Source organism: Fusarium falciforme, chromosome 1 (assembly GCF_026873545.1).
Source record: "Fusarium falciforme chromosome 1, complete sequence".
Classification (NCBI taxonomy): domain Eukaryota; kingdom Fungi; phylum Ascomycota; class Sordariomycetes; order Hypocreales; family Nectriaceae; genus Fusarium; species Fusarium falciforme.
The window spans coordinates 1569838-1588777 of NC_070544.1; the positions used below are offsets into that span (position 1 = coordinate 1569838).

General features: G+C 54.5%; 4 protein-coding genes across 4 annotated transcripts; 3 read left to right on the plus strand and 1 right to left on the minus strand.

Moving 5' to 3' along the window:
• Positions 1 to 917: 917 nt before the first annotated feature.
• On the plus strand, positions 918 to 2968 carry NCS54_00040400 (Hypothetical protein; the record flags this gene model as incomplete). The annotated part of the gene is made up of 4 exons (XM_053146056.1): positions 918 to 941; positions 1058 to 1183; positions 1233 to 1802; positions 1895 to 2968. The coding sequence occupies 4 exons, from the start codon at positions 918 to 920 to the stop codon at positions 2966 to 2968; spliced, it is 1794 nt and encodes a 597-aa protein (XP_053002031.1).
• A 532-nt stretch (positions 2969 to 3500) lies between these two features.
• On the plus strand, positions 3501 to 7060 carry NCS54_00040500 (Hypothetical protein; the record flags this gene model as incomplete). The annotated part of the gene is made up of 2 exons (XM_053146057.1): positions 3501 to 6686; positions 6740 to 7060. The coding sequence occupies 2 exons, from the start codon at positions 3501 to 3503 to the stop codon at positions 7058 to 7060; spliced, it is 3507 nt and encodes a 1168-aa protein (XP_053002032.1).
• Positions 7061 to 8393: 1333 nt separating this feature from the next.
• Positions 8394 to 10349, plus strand: NCS54_00040600 (Hypothetical protein; the record flags this gene model as incomplete). Its single annotated transcript, XM_053146058.1, has 3 exons — positions 8394 to 8622; positions 8750 to 8960; positions 9011 to 10349. The coding sequence occupies 3 exons, from the start codon at positions 8394 to 8396 to the stop codon at positions 10347 to 10349; spliced, it is 1779 nt and encodes a 592-aa protein (XP_053002033.1).
• A 6745-nt stretch (positions 10350 to 17094) lies between these two features.
• On the minus strand, positions 17095 to 18907 carry NCS54_00040700 (Hypothetical protein; the record flags this gene model as incomplete). Its single annotated transcript, XM_053146059.1, has 6 exons — positions 17095 to 17834; positions 17886 to 18109; positions 18163 to 18217; positions 18272 to 18679; positions 18732 to 18819; positions 18872 to 18907. 6 exons carry the CDS (start codon positions 18905 to 18907, stop codon positions 17095 to 17097), a joined length of 1551 nt encoding a protein of 516 aa, XP_053002034.1.
• Positions 18908 to 18940: the final 33 nt, after the last annotated feature.

The following is an 18940-nucleotide window of genomic DNA, read 5'->3' on the forward strand; positions in this document are numbered from 1 at the left end:
CCGCCCACCTCACGCGTATGCATGTAGCATTCGGCGACAGCGTCAATACTTGGCGGGATGCCGAGAACAAGCTCCCGTGTGCAGGATTGGAGAGAGCTTTCTTTCCCAGACAGCCTCAACAAGCTTCTAGAGCTTCCCTTGGACGCTTGGCTAATGCCACACCCTTTTTTCCCCCTCGATTCGCTTCCTTGCCCCTGTCGCCTCTTCCCTGGTCTTGGACCCCGTGCCCCGAGCTCCAAGCATGAGGGCCCCGCCAAAAAGATGGCAAAATTTAGTGGGAATGGTGGGGGTTTTCGATGGGCAAGGAGCTGTTTGCCATGATGGAGCTTTGGGCTCGCTGGCTGGCTCTCCCATCATGTCCCAAAGCTCGAGTCGCCTTTGGGCAAGGGGGTTTGTTGATTCATGGTCATCTGATGATCTCTAGCTAGGTAGGTATTAGAGCTCTTCCCTTCTTCTCTTGCTCTCTCCAACGTCACTCTTTCTCCTTACAAATCGTGTGTCTTGATCTCTTACAAAGAAACACCAAAAGAAAGTCTACCACTCAACGTCCTCACGCGCACACACACACCTCAGACATAACATCCCCTCATCACACACGCCTCCTCCTTCCCGAATCGAGACCTTCTTCGCGGGGTGACATCTCCGTTCAACGCCTCCTTCTCGGCTCCCCCTCCCCCTCTTCATCTTCCCCATTGGGAATCTTTGGCGCAGGCCCAGAGCTTATCCTTTCCGGTAACAAAAAGCATCGATTCGATTGCGCCCACCTCGATCGCACATTATGTATACCTACAACAAACCGATCACTGCCATGGAGTGAGTTCTCCTCGTCTTCCCTTTCTCTTCAGCTTTCAAATCTGCTCTCAGTCTTGCCCATCCCTGTGGAACGTACTTGGCTGACAGACACTCTTTTTGCCACAATGGATAGGCCTCCTCAAGTTCTTGTATGCGACTCCCGTCCCGATAACCTCAATTGGCCCATTGCCAATGTCATGAGCCGTGGCCGTTGACGGTGGCAGCGGCATGCCAAGCTTTGAACCTTGACTGACTGTTTGTGTAGGACCATTACATTGGTGTCGATGTCGGTACGGGCTCAGCTCGTGCCTGTATCATTGACGAGACAGGTGACATCAAGGCATTGGCCTCTGAGAACATCAAGCTGTGGCAGCCCGAGGTCGGCTACTACGTATGTTGCCCCAATCCTCGAGACATGACCTATTCTGACCCTCTCCTAGGAGCAATCTACCACAGACATCTGGCAATGTATCTGCGAGTGTGTTCGCCGAGTCGTCAGCGAGTCGGCCGTCGACCCTACCAAGATCAAGGGCATTGGCTTTGACGCCACCTGCTCCCTCGCTGTCTTCACCCATGATACCGATGAGCCGCTGCCTGTCACAGGGCCTGACTTTGCCAACGATGGCAACGACCGGAACGTCATTCTTTGGCTCGACCATCGACCTGTTGAAGAGACCGAGAAGATCAACAATACCAAGCACAAGCTCCTCAAGTATGTTGGCGGCAAGATGAGCATCGAGATGGAGATGCCCAAGGTGCTCTGGCTCAAGAACCACATGCCACCCGAGGTCTTTGAGCGCGCCAAGTTTTATGATCTTGCTGATGCTCTCACACACTTGGCCACCGGCAACGAGACTCGCAGCTACTGCAGCGTTGTCTGTAAGCAGGGCTATGTCCCCGTCGGCGTCGACGGCAGCGTCAAGGGCTGGCAAGAGGACTTTTACCACGAGATTGGTCTCGGAGACCTTACCAAGGATGACTTTAAGCAGATGGGTGGCGTCAACGGGGTGGTGAGCCTTTTCCTTTTCTCATACGCCCTGCATTTTGAATCTATATACTCTCGCGCTGTTGTCGTAACCCAGGCTAACGATCGAATCCACAGAACGGATCGTATGTCAGCGCCGGTGAGCCTGTTGGCACTCTGAGCCGACAAGCAGCCTACCAGCTTGGTCTCCCCATGGGCATCCCCGTTGGAAGCGGCGTCATTGACGCCTATGCTGGCTGGATCGGAACTGTCGGAGCCAAGGTCGAGCTTGGTGACGATGAGCTCAACGCCGAGGTGCCCCACAACGATCTTTCTCAGGCCTTTACCCGTCTCGCCGCTGTTGCCGGTACTTCGACTTGCCACTTGGCTCTGTCCAAGGAGCCTGTGTTTGTGCCCGGCGTGTGGGGACCTTACCGCGATGTTCTCCTCCCCGAGTACTGGATGGCTGAGGGTGGTCAGTCTGCTACTGGCGAGCTGCTTCGACATATGCTCGACATCCACCCCGCTTACAATGAGACATGCGCCCTGGCCAAGGCTGAGGACAAGCACATTTACGACTTCCTCAACAACCACCTTGAGCTGATGGTTGAGAACACAAACGCGCCCTCCGTGTCCTACTTGGGACGTCATCACTTCTTCTATGGTGATCTGTGGGGCAACCGATCCCCCATTGCCGATCCCAACATGAAGGGCTGCATGATCGGCCTGGACAGCGACAAGAGCACTGACAACATGGCGTTGTGGTACTATGCCACTATGGAGTTCATTGCCATGCAGACGCGTCAGATCATTGAGCAGATGAACAAGGCCGGTCACGAGATCTCGTCCATCTTCATGTCGGGATCTCAGTGCCAGAACCCCATTCTCATGTCTCTTCTGGCCACCACCTGCGGCATGCCCGTCTTGATCCCGCGTTATGTCAACGCTGCTGTGGTTCACGGTGCTGCCATGCTCGGTGCCAAGGCTGCCAGTCACAGCAAGGAGGATGGTAGTGAGCCCGAGACGCTTTGGAGCATCATGGACAGGATGAGCAAGCGAGGCCGTCTCGTGGAGCCCCAGTCGGACCCTGGAGAGAAGGCTCTTCTCGATGCCAAGTACGAGGTCTTCCTGGACATGTGCAGAACTCAGCAAGAATACCGAAGCAAGGTCGACAAGGCTGTTGCCCAGTGGGGTGCTGAATTTGGTGCCTAAATAAAGAGAAGAGAGGATGATTGCAGTTTTGATGATAGAACAGCTGGGACACTCGGATTGGGCAAATGGCGTCGGATAATGGGTACCTATATATGGTAGTAATGATTGATGGCATATATGTAGATGGATAGGGGAAGCTTTTAAAATGGTGAAAGAAATAGAACAAAGTTAATCTGCCTCACATTCATTCAATATTGATATCAATGGCTTTGTTCTGGGCCTGTAGAAGCTGTGACATGGAGCTGAAAACGTAGTGACTTGTCCCAGCTCTTTGAGGCCTGCAGCGCTAAGGGGTGCCTGGCGTTGCCTGGGAACGGCTCTCGTCGATGATTGGTCCAAGCTTCACTCCATCATCCCAGCCTTGCCTTGGTCCACCTCCAAATTTCTAGACAGACGCGCACCGAAGAGCTCTTGTTGACCGACCTTTATTTTTCCTCAACCACGAAACCAGACGAATCGCCCACCTAAATCATCATCCTCGCCCCCTCTCCCCTCTCGCGGTCGTCGAAATCCACCTATATCCTGAGGCGCCATGTCTCTCTTTGGGCAGACTGGCAACACCGGCGGTGGCCTTGGAGGCTCACTGTTTGGTGGCGGCACGGGAGGAACTACGGGCGGCGGACTCTTTGGACAGACACAGCAGAACCAGCAGCAGGGAGGCACGTCTGGCGGAGGTCTATTTGGACAGTCGACGCAGAATCAGCAGCAGCAAACGGGTGCAACTGGAGCTGGAGGTCTATTTGGAGGCGGCCTTGGCGCAAACAAACCCGCGACTACGGGTGGTCTGTTCGGTCAGCCACAGCAGCAGCAAAACCAACAACAGGCGGGAGCTACCACCGGCGGCGGTCTGTTTGGCCAGGCGAACACACAGCAGCAGCAGCAAGGCGCGGCCATGGGCACGGGGCTCTTTGGCCAGCCAGCGCAAAATGCCCAGACCGGCACCACGGGAGGCTTGTTCGGCAACGCGCAGCAGAACCAGCCGAAGCCATCGCTGTTTGGCTCTTCCCTCGCACAACCCGCCACGGCAGCGAAGCCCTCTCTCTTCGGAACCGGACAGCAGCAGCAGCAACAGCAGCAGCCTCAACAAAACATGGCGGGCTCCATCTTGGGCGGCAACGCCCTGGGCGCGAGCACTTTAGGTGGTAGTCTTTTTGCCAGCCAGGCTGCCAATGGCCAATCTCAAGCTCAGTCGCAACCAGCCGGCGCCTACTTTGACAGTCTCTTCGCAAAGAGCCAGAAGGCCGACGGCAAGTCGAATATGGAAGACCTCCCAAGCCTCGAGCTTGGTCTGGGTGACCTGCGCCACCGATTGAGAAAGCTTCAGTCCAAGCCAAACGAGAAGCCTTTGGATGGTAAGGCTCATTACCTGTTGGCGGCATCCGGTGTCGACCCCAGCGCCGCTGCCAAGGACCTCGGTCTTCTCGACATTCAGACTGGTCGCGCTGAGCGAGCGACTCACGGTCCCAACGAACTCGATGTCGAAACCTATCTCTCGAACCTCCAGACCAAGACAACTCTCAGCATGATTGCCGATGGACTCGAACGATCGGTTCGCGACTTTGATAACTTCCTCGAGGACAATGTGACGATGGAGTGGGAGGCGCAGAGGAAGCGCATCTACCAGCACTTTGGAATCACACCCCGCGAGGACACGGCGACTGCTGGACGCGAATCCCAGAGCGCATTTGGCCGTTCTAGAAGAAAGAGCACCGCTCCCTCGCGAGCTGGCAAGAGCAGCGTGCTTGGCAAGTCGACACTTCACCGCTCTGTGATTGGAACTCCCAGCCGAATTGGAGCCCATCAGACAGATTTCGCAGACGTCGACCGCTCCTCCGAGGCTGGAGGTCTGGATGGTCGTGTGTCCTCCGACGATCGAGTGCTTCGCGAGAGGCAGACGCGGCTATCTGAAAAGATTCGCCATCTCAACGCGGCTCGTATGTCGAAGCGCCCTTACCCCATCCTCTCCGAGTTGGCAGCTGCGGAACAAAAGTCTCATGAGCCTCACGCGCCCCATGTTGTGGAGGCGTATCTGGCTGTCATGGAGATTGTAGGCGAGAACCCCGAGGCTGAGACGACGCTCAACAACGCGACAGCCAAGGAGCGCGAGTTTGCAGACATGTATCTTAATGAGAACCCCAACTCGGCCAAGTCTGTGGAGATGAGGAAGCGCATTCTCAGTGGCGCAAACAGATTCCTCGAGAAGCAGTTCCTGCGTGAGGTTGAGTCGCTCATCGCCAAGCACCCTCACGAGGCGAAGCTCGGTGGTCTCCCCGACATTGTCAGCAAGATCAAGGCATATATTCGACTACGATCTGCCCGGAAAGATCTTGTCCCCGACAACACTGATCTGCAGCAGGTTCAGGGCGAGTTTGTGTGGGCTATTGTGTTCTACCTGCTACGCTCTGGACATGTGAACGAGGCAGCCAAGTATGTCAACGACAACACCAACCAGTTCCGAGGCATTGATCGGACATTTGCCACATACTTGAACAACTACGCAGCGAGCGAGGATCGACGTATCACCAACAGAAAGCTTCTGGACCGTTGCACGAATGAGTACATCCAACGATCACGCAACGCGCCTGAGAACTCGATAGACCCCTTCCGCATGGCCTGCTACAAGGTCATTGGACGCATCGAGCTTGGAAACCGCAACCTGGACGGACTCAACACGGACATCAACGACTGGATCTGGTTGCAGTTCAACCTGGCGCGAGAGGGAGACAAGACTATCGAAATGGCGGGAGAGTCGTACGGCTTGGCCGAGCTGCAGTCCAGCATCCGAGAGATTGGTCTGAAGCACTTCCCCAAGGCCAGCTCGGAGGACAGCAACGGCAGCTTCGGCATGTTCTTCTATCTTCAAATCCTGTCGGGTATGTTTGAGGATGCCATTGCCTATTTGTATCCCTTCTCCTATGTGGATGCAGTTCACTTTGGTCTGGCTCTCGAGTTCTACGGTCTGCTACGGCCGAGTGACGCTCTGTCGTCGGCCAACGACCTTCGCAGCTACAGCACCAAGAACCTACCACAGATCAACTTTGGTCGCATGATCGGATACTACACGCGAGACTTTAGGGCCGCGGATGTTGTATCTGCCGTAGACTACCTGACACTGATCTGTCTCAACCGGGACCTTGGTGGTGAGGCTGGTCAGCGACACGGTAGCCTCTGCCACGAGGCGTTGCGAGAGCTGGTTCTGGAAACCCGTGAGTTTAGCAAGCTCATTGGCGATATTCGACCAGACGGACAGCGCATTCGTGGCATTATCGAGGAGCGCGGCCCGCTCATCGGTCTGGATGCTGAGGATGACTTTGTCAACACGGTCACACTCCAGGCTGCCAGCTTTGCGGACGAAAACGGACGCACCACAGACTCGGTGCTGCTGTACCATCTCGCCGGCGAGTATGACACTGTCGTTGCCATTGTCAGCCGGGCGCTGAGCGAGGCTGTCTCCATCGAGATCGGAGAGGACCCCATGCGACTTATGCCAGTCAAGCCCCGTGCTGGTGAGCAAGAGGCGGAGGCAGGCAGCAGCCTCAGCTTGGCGGCCATCGATGACCCGGTGGAGCTCGCCAGGACTATGATGAGCATGTACGAGCGAGACGCCATGTTCTACAGGAGAATCCAGGATCAGAATAAGGTGGCCTGCCGGGTACTCCTGGAGATGAGCAGCATCAAGGGACTGGTGGAGGCCGGACAGTGGGCTCAATGCCTCGACGTAAGTTACCTAGTCGTGAAATGAAGCGTCATATGTGCTAACATGAGGAATAGAAAATCCGAAGCCTCGAGATTCTGCCCCTGGACGCGGCGGGCGATGGCAGCACGATCCGAGCCTACGCCTCCAAGTTCTCGGGCTTGTCGCAGCCTGTCTCGATCAACGTGCCCAACCTGCTGATGTGGACCATCATCTGCTGCGTCCGCCAGCGGGAGCAGCTGACGAGTGGACAGTTCAGCGGCAACGAGGGAACGCGACGGCTGATGGTGGAGCAGCTGAAGCAGATGACGCTGGACTTGACGACTTACACCAGCCAGCTGCGATACCGGTTCCCGCCACACTTGCACGAAGCTCTTGCGAGGGCATCAGCCGAGTGATGGATGGAGTTGCGAGATGTGTGATGGTGGGATATGGCTGATGCCGTGTGTGGCTTGAGCGCGGCGGGTGGGCGGAGGAGACCGGACGGGTGGAATCAATATCGGAGAGTGTCCGGATGGTCAAGTACAGGGCAAGATCAAGGGTGAATGCAACATTGGGCGCCCATTGTAGTACCTGGGTACGTAGCATACAACACTGTCTGGAAGAGATGACAGAGAGATAGGGGGCTATTTTTGCGCGCGGCCTCATCGTAATTGTACAGGCGTATATATGGATGTATTGAAAGGGTCATATTTGAGGTCATGTTGAGTGCCATGATGAGTTTGTTTGGTTGTCGTAAAGGGTACCAACCAGGATGGAAGGACGGGGGGCTGGACCCTGGCTTAAGCCACCCTGTCCATCGCGCAAAACACTATCTTCAAGTGTTGCCGGCAGGGCAAGAAGCGGCAGTTGCTGGCATTGTGGGAAATGCATTGATTGATTCCTACATACCTCGGACTACACAATATTCAACAATCGATGATGCGGCAACCCCCGTCCAACTCACTCCATCACAGAGCAGAGAGTTTCGGCGTTATTGCTGTGGAGGTGTTGGGGTCCTTCTTGGCGAGGGTCACCTGACAGCCTGGACTCTGAGCCCGTGGGTCTGCTGGATGCACGAACCTTGTGGTCTGTGCAACGCCCCCTTCGAGGCTCCAAGGGGTCCATGACTCGGTGCCAACCTGGACCTCCTGGGCTTTATGAGTCAACCTTCCCCCCTTCGGGACTGCGGCGCAACCTGCCTCTCTCTCCCCAGCTGCAACATGTTCCCACGGACCCGGTAGAAAAAAAATCCTCTCTGTACGACGGTCGGTCAGGTTTAGCCTTGGCTTGCTTTTTTTTTTTTTCCTTATCCCCGATCCCCCCTCTCTTATCTCAACAGCCTTGAGGGCAGACACGCGTGTCGTCGTGTCCGGGGGGCCCATAAGCACAGCAATACCCGTGTTATTTCCCCTTTCCCCATCTGATCCCACTACCTACTATAGTTACTCGAGGTTCGTCTTTTTTTGAGTCAAGAGATCAACGAATCAGGCCAAGGAAGGAAGGAGCGCGGTCGTGGTTGGCGATTGTTTCTTTGTTCTCTTCCCTTTCACATCTCTGCGGTCGGGGGTGGATATCCCGCACCCCCCAAGCTGCGGGAGCCGCATCCCGCTTTTTTTTTTTTCCCTCCCTCTCTCTCCACACACACGCGCATATCCCAACTACCGAGCCCCGAATCACAAGGTCTCACGGGGAAGGGGGTCCCCCCTTTTTTGGTCTCTCCTCTCCCGTCCCTTGTCCTGTCGTGCTCCAATGAGTCCCGGCCCCGATACGCCGGGGGCGGGAGCGGGACCGGTACAGAGTCCCGCCCCAGTGGGTGACGATGGGGCCGGCGTCAAACGGGATGCCGAGGCGGCCAACGTGGTGGGTTCTCCGGCTGCGGGGGACGACGGCAGTGCACGGAAGAAGAAGAAGACGGGGCCGGGGAGTCGTGGGGTTGCCAATCTGACCCCTGAGCAGTTGGCCAAGAAGAGAGCTAATGGTGAGTTTGCAGTCATGACAGGTTGATTTCTTTCACACCCTGGTCGGTTGTGGTTCCGGATCGACTTAACCCTTCCATCTTGGCTCTTGTTTCACTAGTTGCTCGACATGTCGCTAACTTTCTCAAGATCGAGAGGCTCAACGTGCCATCCGTGAACGTACAAAGAATCAGATTGAGACGCTGGAGCGCCGCATCCAGGAGCTCACAAATCAGCAGCCATATCAGGAACTGCAGGCCGTCCTCCGCGCAAAGGAGGTTGTCGAGCAGGAGAATGCCGATATCAAGCGCCGCTTGGCTGGCATCGTCGCCATGCTTCAGCCGCTCATCGGCCAGGGCAAGTTTATTTTCCCCATAGCCCCCCAGTTCGAGTTTTGGGATTAACAGGCAGGACAGGTGCTGTTGAGCAGGCGTACATATCACCTGCTCAGACTTATGCCCCTCCGGCACATCATCAACCTCCTTTGAGCGTTCACAGCAACCACAATAATACCAACACAAACGCTGCTTCAACGCCTGGAAGTGCCGCCTCTCCTCCAAGTCATGAGCCACCTCCTGGCCAGAGTCATTCTCAGCACTGGCACCCTCAGCAGCCGCCACACCATCATCCTGCTGGCACTCCCACCAGCGAATCTCACGCTACCAGCCAGCTGAACCAACAACGACATGAGCTCCGACACGGACTTGAGCTGGGTCCTGAGCGTCTAGGCCTAGACTTTCTCCTCGACCCGGCGCAACGGGTGAATCGTATTCAGAACGGCATCAACGGCGCCCAAGACACGCCTCAGTATCATCACGTGCCTATGAAGCACGACTGGACAGGCGTCTCCCAGGAGCGCGCCCTGCACAGCAGGTCTACAAGCTGGGGCTCGCAGGGGAGGCCGGGGCAGCCCCAGCAGGAGCAGCAATATCAGGGTCAGCACCCGCATGCCCTCTCGGCCGCCCATACCCCTGAAAGTACTCATAGTCCTGGTTATAGTCCTGCCATGAGCTCTGCCGCGGGCCACGCCCCTCCCCGGAGCGACCCCAGCCTCGTCGACTGCTCGGCCCCCATCAAGAACTGCGCGCCGACGTGCCCTCTTGACTCCCTCCTCCTCGACTTTCTCAGCGAGCGCCGCCAGCGTGCCGCCGACGGTCTTCCCGTCCAAGACGTCGTTGGCCCTCGCTATCCGTCCGTCTCTTCGCTTCTCAACCCTTCCAACAGCGTCTACAGCCACCCGCTGTCTAAAGTCTTTACCGATATACTCGCTACTTTTCCCGACATCTCTACGCTACCCGAGCGCGTCGCGGTCCTCTACATAATGTTTCTTGTCATGCGCTGGCAGATCTCCCCCACTCAGGAGAACTACGACCGTCTCCCAGAGTGGATGACACCCCGTCCCTCGCAGCTCACAGTCCCCCATGCTGCCTGGCTCGATCACATCCCCTTCCCCAAGATGCGGGACCGCCTCGTGCGCGACCACAACCCCCTCCTGTACCCCTTTGACAACTTCTTTATCCCCTTCACGACCACGCTGTCGCTCTCCTGGCCCTACGAGGACACCGACACGCTGCTCCAGAGCCCGGACGGTGACGAGCTCATGATTAACCCCGTCTTTGAGCGGCACTTGCGGAACCTGGACAACTGGAAGCTGGGGGACGCTTTTGCCAAGGCGTTTCCCACCCTCGTGGGCTCGTTCAACCTGAGCTCACAGTCCCCGGCGCGGCCTTGTTCATCTGGGAGCCGCTAGGGGCCCGCGACCGCACCACAACAAAAAATGTAATGGGTTGGTGGTTTTTGTTTTGCTGGCGTTTTGGGGGGAGGGTGTTTTTTGTGTGCATAGGTTAGCTGTTTGTCAAATCAGGCCTTCCAAGACCTGCTTTCTTTCACTGTGTCACTAGGGGGGAAACGGCATGCATACAATAGGTTTGTATCATCATCACTTGTACGCTGGGTTCTGGCAGGGGCTTCAACGCCATGGAGTTTGCGGGGAGGGTTTTGTTTTTGGTCATGATGTATGTAGGTATGCACGCACGTATGCACGCATTAGGTATGTAAGGTATCCAAAACTATTGATTCCAAGTCCTTGCTGTGACGCCATCACTAAGGGAGCGAATTCGGTATACCAACTAGCCACGACGCACTCAGCAACTCCTCAGCAACCATTGCCTTTCATTATCTGGAGTTGAATCTTTGGGCAAGATGAACAGCCTGATCCAGGGTGGGCAAAGGGCCTTGTACAGAGTGTTTCCCATAAGACTCATAGCCTAGACAGAAGTGTGGCTTATGATGACACTTGTGATAGACATGGTACCCTTCTCACAGTGCTCTATGGTAAATCTATCCTCCGCTATCGAAAGTCTTTCCTAAAGTCAGTAATGACAGATGCCTTGGTCTCGTCACTGCTTCCTTTCGTTCATTGCTCGGTCAGTAGTTCGTATTTCGGGCAGATGGGACCCTGGGTACACTTGACCTTGAATAGAGGAAAGAGAAAGCAAACTCCAAATGTAGGAGACTCTTTTTAGTGTTATCGTTACCAAATAGGCAAACAGTCCCGCTGAAATGTGACATCCGCGGTCCGGCGCAAGTAATACAGAGCTAGTCATGGCGCCCACACAACTAACTACCAAGGAGTTGCGGGAAGTAATGCAAGGCCCTGATTTGTCAGGAATCTTGTTTCTTAATGCTAACTTTTTTTTTTTTCTTTTGGTCGCCCTCTCTCCTTTGTCGTCAGTCATCCCGCCGCAAACTATTGTTGGCTAGTTGGTTTACGTTATAGGCAATATCCCTTGTTCAACTAGGTACGCAATGCCGTGCCTGATTTCCCGTCTGGCTGGGAACGTTGCCATGCAGCATGCCGTTTAACCCTTCTTGATTGGTAACATTGACGGCGACTGTTTGTTCCCTTCTTGTCAGTCCTTATATTACAGACCGGAAGGATGTTTTCATAGGTCACGGTATGTTTCCGAAGAGTTTTTTCCCTCTTTCATTCTAAATTATTATCCCCTTTGTGTCCTCCGGGCCACCTGCCCCTGATGGAAACACTTGCGTCAAAACTGACGGACACCCGCCTCGTGATTCACGGCCGAGCTACATCGAAGATGGCCCACGACTCATGGAATAATCTAGAAAATCAGTCAGCTTGATTGTCTAGGAATGCACGGCAGCGGCGGCCTCCCGGTTCCGAGCAGTCTCTCCGTGCAAAACTGGCAGAGCCGTCAAAAGTAGACATAGTATTGTGCAATTTTGATGTCCAACCTTATCAATTTGACGAGGCTACCAAGCGTGGTTGTCTCTGACCACGACCCTCCTCTTCTTCCGAAGAAAGTAATACAAACAGAGCAAGAGCAGCTTGAATACGTTTGATTTGGTCCTTTGCTAAGGTTACGTGGATTTGTAGTACCAAAGGGGAATGTCCACCGAGGAATCAATCACCTTTGTTTGACACGGCCAGCCAGATGGTTGCAGACAACAAACCATTGCCAGGGAAGAAGACTAAGCTCTTTGATTGATCTAGCCTCCCCCTCCCCTTGATAAATTACCCCGTGCCCTTCATTTCCCTACCTTTTCTTTCTTTCCTCCTCCTAATATCTTCCACTCTCTTCATATCCTCGTCGTATCCTCTTCTATCTTCTTCCTATCCTCTCCCTAGGGTCTTCCTATTCTTTCCCTAATCTCCTTAAACCATACTCCTATTCTTTCCTTCTTCATCAGCAGCATCTCTAATGGTATGTCTAGCTAGATAGTGGACAATGTTTTAGGGCCAGAACATAGATGGCGCCTGGGAACGGACGTCTCGTCGTCGACAACGATGACCGCACGGATATTGATATTCCCGGCGACGGCAACGGGGACCCCATGGATATCGATAACAACGGAAACGACGACGACAACAACAACAACAATACCAACGATGGCGGCGATGAGCCCGAGCACAGATTCTATAATTGTATAGTCTACCAGCACCTGGCAGGAGAAGGGCGGATCAGGGAGACTGAGACGAGAGTCCAGATCGAAAACCAGCCAGTGCGAAACCAAAAGCTTCTACGCAGCCCCGTCATCGAACGGTTCAAGCACGACGTTGGTCTCAGCACCTCAGTGGACTGAGTTTGGGAAAGCGAAACGTTGAAACGCAGGGTTAGCAGCGTCATCTCCCGAGTTATCAGGGATCTCAAGGTTAGCTTGAATCAATCCGAGGCCGATCTGTGGGCCAACATGGAGGAAGTCGACAAGGCCAAGGTAAACTTCAAGACATTGTATATCACACTATTGAAACAGGTCAGATGCCCCCTGACACTATGGAGGGGTGGTACGTCATGCGAGTGCCGCGTCTCACGTTGGGATTGCCCATGCACGATGGCTCTGTTGAGGGGGAGGCGTGCAAAGAGTGTGTCATTTCATATTCCGCCCACACCCTCAAGCAACAGGAAGATACCTGCAAGCTCACCGAAACGGAGAAGCATGACTAGTCTTGGGGGGAAGGGAAAACAAGCTCCAAATGCAAAAGATTCCTTTCGGCCTCATCGTTACCAAACAAGGAGGAGGCCGGGTTGGAACATTGCATCCGCGGCCCCAGCCCAAGTCGCACAGAGCTAAGTTGCCGCAACTAATGCAAGGCGCCGATTGGTCAGCGGGTCTCTCGCTTGATGCCGTCTTCTCCTAGGCTGTCTCTCATACAAGTTGCTATTGTTGGCAAGCCTGGTTTCGTTTATAGTGCCAGGAGAGCAGTTCCGGGTCCTTCTTTTTCGTCTGCCAGGTAACGTTGGCATCGGTTTAAGCCCATTTGCCGTTGAACGCTTCCTGATTGGAACCGTTGAAAAGGAATGATTCGTCCGGATGTGGTGCCGGCCCTTGACAGTGCAGGCCGGATGGCCATTGCCGCTGCCACTTCCCGTACTATTTCGCCGATATTCGCTCGTCCTCTCATTCCGACGCATTGCGGGTGTATGGGGTTCGCTGTTAATTCGTTTGTATCCCCGGACCAACTGCCTCTGTTGGAAATAGTTGCATAGGTTGTTGAACCGACAAGCAACGGCCTCATCTTTTCACAGATGAGATACATCGGAGGTGTCTCACGACAAGTGGAACTCGATAATCTGGAGTGGTCGGCTCATCGAGTTATAATCAGCACTCTTCCTTCCACTCACCCTCCTCCAGCATCTGCGACAGTCAGAGCTTTTGCATCGACTTCACACTTACTTGCACAAAGACGCTCTTGAGTGACGCCTGCCAGAGTCACTTCAGACTTTTCTGATTCATCTTCATCGATTTCCAACCCACATCTCACCCACTCGGTCAAGTTCTGAAGTGTGGTTGGATCAGATATCAACCAAGCGCCCCCTATCCCCCTCAGTGAAGGATATCAAAGGCACCCATAGCGCCGCTCCTCCTCTTCCTCCTCCTTTATCTCCTCCCATCCTCTATCTGTCCTCTCCCCCCTCCACCAATACTATTTCCAAGGTAGGTCTGAAGATATCCACTGTTGCTTTGATCCCAAGCCACTAACTTTAGGAATAGATGCCTCGAAACCAGCCTCCCGTCAACCAGGAAGTGCCTGCTGGAGCAGAGTGGTGGGCGTTCCCTGATGGCCCCGGTGGCTACGAGCTCATGTGGCTGGCCGGGCCTGGGGGTGATTCATCTGAGAATGGAAATAACCCTGAGCGCAGCCTCAACAATGCTGATGAAGGTGGCGAAGATAACGAAGACGGCAACGGAGGTGACGACGACAACATGAACATTGACGTTCCCACTGAAGACAGCTATGACGATAAAGATGACTACGTCTGTGACGATGACATGTACCTTGATTCGCCCAATGAAGACAGCGAGAGCGATGTTAGCGACGACGAAGACAAAAGCGATGATGATGAAAGTGACGATGACGACGACGACGACGACAACGACGCCGGGAGGTACGGCATGACAGAAGAGGAAATGAAGGAGATTGAAAAGTTCAATATACAGAAGGTCCTAGACAACATGCCAACCGTCAACATGGATGACGAGGAGGAGATCGAAAGACGTATCCAGGAGGCCATTGGAGGGCACGAGCGCAGGTGTCTCGGATTGACACTAGAAGCCAAGGAGATGATCTTTTCTCTGTTTCCAGCAAACACCCAAGTCGGTAAGTACCTATTTTCTCTACAGCCTAGGCTATGTGTGTGTGTGTGTGACAACCAACTGACCTCTGTAGTCAACGACATGGGAAACAACCCGGACATCAAGAGGTGCGTCGAGACTTATCGACAACACGTCCGCACTTTGATCAAGTCCCTGGCGCAGCTCATGCTCGCCGCTACCGTTCGCGACGACTTGCCACGGTCTATGCAGGGTTGGTTCTTATATATAGCGGCCAACGCCACGGAAGAGCGTCGGGAACGACTGCTCAACTTGTTGACGCACCCCTCTGTGCAGCTACCTGCCTTGCAGTATCGCCTTGGTGCTCCCGTATGGTGGCCCACCATGCTTGACCCAATATGGCCCAAGATCGATCTTTCCAGGGCCGATGAGGGCGGAGACTTCGTCACCGCATACATTGCGGTTGGACACCTTTCGCAGGCTACACATTATATTTATAGTGGCAGCGCGACATCAACGGACCCAACTGCTTCCATGATTGGCGAAGCAGCCAGGAATGGCATGCCACAACAAGGTCCTCAACTTAGACCTCGAGGATATGATCCGTGGACGACAACTGAAGCAAACTTTCTTGGACAAGTCAATCCTCCTGGCCCATGTACAGCTCGGGCGCTCAGAGGAGCGCTTCTTCCTACCAAGCCAACGGTTTCCAGTAGACATGCGCGACCCAGCCGATTCTACCCACCAGAAGTGTGCGGCGTTGGCTCTTTATGCCGAAAACCTCAACATGAGCCTTCTCTCCAGCCGGGCCGTCGACTACAAGCCGCGGAGTGCCGCATCTGCGCCCTACATCCGCTCTTCCCGTCTCGTCCTGGAACGTCTCAGGCCGGCAGGTTTGCCGGAACCTGCAGCTCCTGCTGGATGGCAATGTGAGGCCAGCCGAGATCTTCCAGGCCAAGGGTAGAGCATCACAGTACAGATCCCAGGCCAAGGCTGACGCGGCTGCTGCCATCGGGAATGTCGACGACGCCGACGTCCCATTCGAGCTATGGGACCAGAACTGCGAGTCCCTCAAGACGAGGCTGTTCGCCGTCCAGCAGCCGTCCAAACGCCGCTCCGCCCCCCCTCCCCATCAAAGAGCAACGCCCAACACACTGCTCAACGCGATCCGCCCAACACGGGCACCTGTACCTGGTGCGGGGCCGTCAGCAACAACCTGCCCGAACACCGGAAAAACTGTCGCGGAAGATGTCAATATTGTCAAAAGTTCGATAAGGCCTGTATCCCTAATCCGTTTGGATCTGGATGCATCACCTGCAAGACCCAAGGACAGCACTTCTGCACAGGCTACTCGCATGAACGTCAAGACGCGAAAGTTCAGTGCGTGCGGTGCAAGCGCTTCATGACGCAGGAATACCTACGGCATCATAGAGACGGGTGCCCAGGAAGGTGCAAATCCTGCCAGGTTGCCGGTGAGCCTTGCGTTCCCACGACGGGGCCGTTGATGAAGTGTACGCGGTGTAAAGAGAGCCCCATCAACGTCGAGTGCGAGGGGTTTTCTCATCAGCATTTGCTTGAGCTTGACGACACGAATGAGTGTACGAAGTGCGGTCTTGATTACCACAATGTCAACACTCACGAGAGGTCTTGCATGGGGAGATGCAAACGCTGTAAAGAGCTTGGTAAAGGTTGCGGCGTCAAGACAACGGCCGGATGTTCCACCTGCAAGGCAGACAAGGTCGACTGCCCGCGCGGCTACTCGGACAAGGTTGAACAGAAAAGGGAGAAGTGCCCAAGATGTCAAGTCGACGGGCACATGTTGCGCAGGCATGTAAGCACCTGCTCCGGGAGGTGCTCGGCCTGCGTCAAGGCCAAGGAACCCTGCGTCACCGTCAAAGGTGATACCTCCGGAACATGTGCCCGTTGTCGGAAGGAGAAGATCGCCATCTGCGGTACAAAGGACCATGCGCATATGGTACCCAAGGGGAAGTGCCCAAAGTGTGATACCATGCGTGATAAGCACTCCATGTCCCAACACACGAGGAGCTGCACGGGCAAATGCGGCAATTGTGACAAGGAAAAAGTCCCTTGCAAGCGCCCACATGCATCATCATCTCTCGACCCTTGCAATAGGTGCAAGGAGACTGAGGGGCTAGTCTGTGATGGAAAATGGACGCAACCTAGGATAAGGAAGAAGAAGTAGATTCTAATCGAGTGGCCCTTCAGCCTGGTTCCCTCCGGGTCCCTCCCCAGCCCCGTATGGCTTTTAGAGTGACTTTCTGTAAAGGTAGAGCAGCTCTTTGATGATTTAAGAAGAGACTTTTTGATAATCAAGAGTAAATCTTCAAAGTTTTAGCTCAACTCTTCTAAGTATCAGAACATTTCCTCGAAAATTAAGGACAAATACCTGGTCTTGATCAAACTTCATCCTCCCACTTCACGGCCCCAAACGAAAACTTCCTCAGTGACGGCCCCTCGCCTACAAACAAGCTGGGCAGCCTCTCTCTCGGCATCCGCTGGAACATGAGCGCTTTGATCGGTGAGTCGACATTGATCGAATCCACGACTGGGCACCGCAATCGCCGTCCAGATTTAAGCGAGAAGATCTTCACGGTCCCGTTGTCCTGTGCAGCAGCGACGACGTTGAGATCCGAGTTAACATCCCATCCAATGTGAAAGTGCGCATCGTTCTGGTGATCTTGGAACTTGAGCAGTGGCCTGGCCCCTCTGGGGTTCTGGCTCAGAAAGCGCACGTCGTAGAGAGCCATTGAGCTCTGAAGACCCGAGACGAGAACCTGGTGCGGGTTTACACTCTTCAGATGCGCTATCGAGCTCGTGTGTTTTGCAAATGACCATCGTGCCTCAGGGGCTCGGAGGTCAGTTCTCCAGAGCCTCGGTTGACGCCCACCTGCAAACAATACGTTGTGATTCCCCTGTTGAAAGTCCTGCGTAAATATCTCCTGCGGAAGTTGCATGCCCTTTGGGGTGACACTAGGGGCAATGGCTGAGAGGCTCTCGTTGGAGCGGACTTGGAGTAAGCCACTGTTTGAGCCAATGACGCATATGAGGTCTGAGGAGGGAGGAGCGGGCGTGCTGCTGTGGACGACCCAGTCGTCATGGAGGCCATGGCGGATAGAGAGTCTCTGATAGTGGTTTGCTGCCGTGAGATTAGCCGGCATCCAAGTGTGCAAATGCTTCTCAGACATACTCTCACCAAGCCGCCACTGAGGGCGTGTCTCGTCTTCAGAATCGGAGAGGGGTGGTGAGAAGAAGTAGACTCCGCAGCTATGATCGGGCTCGCGGGAAGTCAGGAGGATTCTGTGTGTGGGACGGTGATACTTGATCGAGGACATCTGTGGACACCGGATCATCTCGGTGCGAAAGACTTGGGCTCTCCCAGAAGAGTTGGGCGCATCGCGCGAGAAGTGGATTCTACGCCAAGTTAGCCTTCGAGTAGGGCTATGGGGATCTCATAGTATGTATACCTGTCGTTCTTGTCTGTGGGAATATGACTCCCAACTAGTGTTTCCTCATCCAAGGCTACACACTCGGTCAGTCGTCACCTAACCAAATCTCATCCCGCTCAAGACTCACTCGCATATGCAACCCCCAATCCCGTCTTCTCATCCTCTGCTGCAACGTAGAAGCACGGCATATTGGCATACCGCGTCCTCGTGGGTCCAGACGGAAACGGCACGCTCCCCTTGGCCACCACGCCGTTCGCCCATGCTGCGGCCCCAAGATCACCGTCCTCCATCCTGCCGCGCCCACGCTCTGCAGAAAACGGGAGCCCAATCTCCCTAGCGATTAGACCAGATGCAACGGCATCCTGGGCGAGGCGGTGCCTCTTGATGTGATTCCGTACGAGATGTGCTCTATGTCTCGCCGCCTGTTGGGCTTGACCCTCAACTTTACGCCTTTTGACAGCATTTGATGACCATGACGCTGATGAAGGCGCCGTCTGCGACTTTTCAATCTTGAAGTACTTCTTCTTCTCGGTATCTGTACAAGCATGTGAGTAAACCTGGGGGAATCCGCAAGGTGATAATGGTACCATAGTAATAGCCCGGGATGTCGCGATTCATCTTCGCCGTCCCACTGAGGCTTCTCTTTGAAACCACAGAATGACGAGAATTATGAGACTATCAGCGAAAGAGATGAGATATTGGTAAAATTTTGTGCAAGGTACCAGACATGGTCGAACGCTGCGTTGGCCTTGATTGATGGCATTGAAAACGGGAAGTAGGCGAAGGAAGTCAGGTT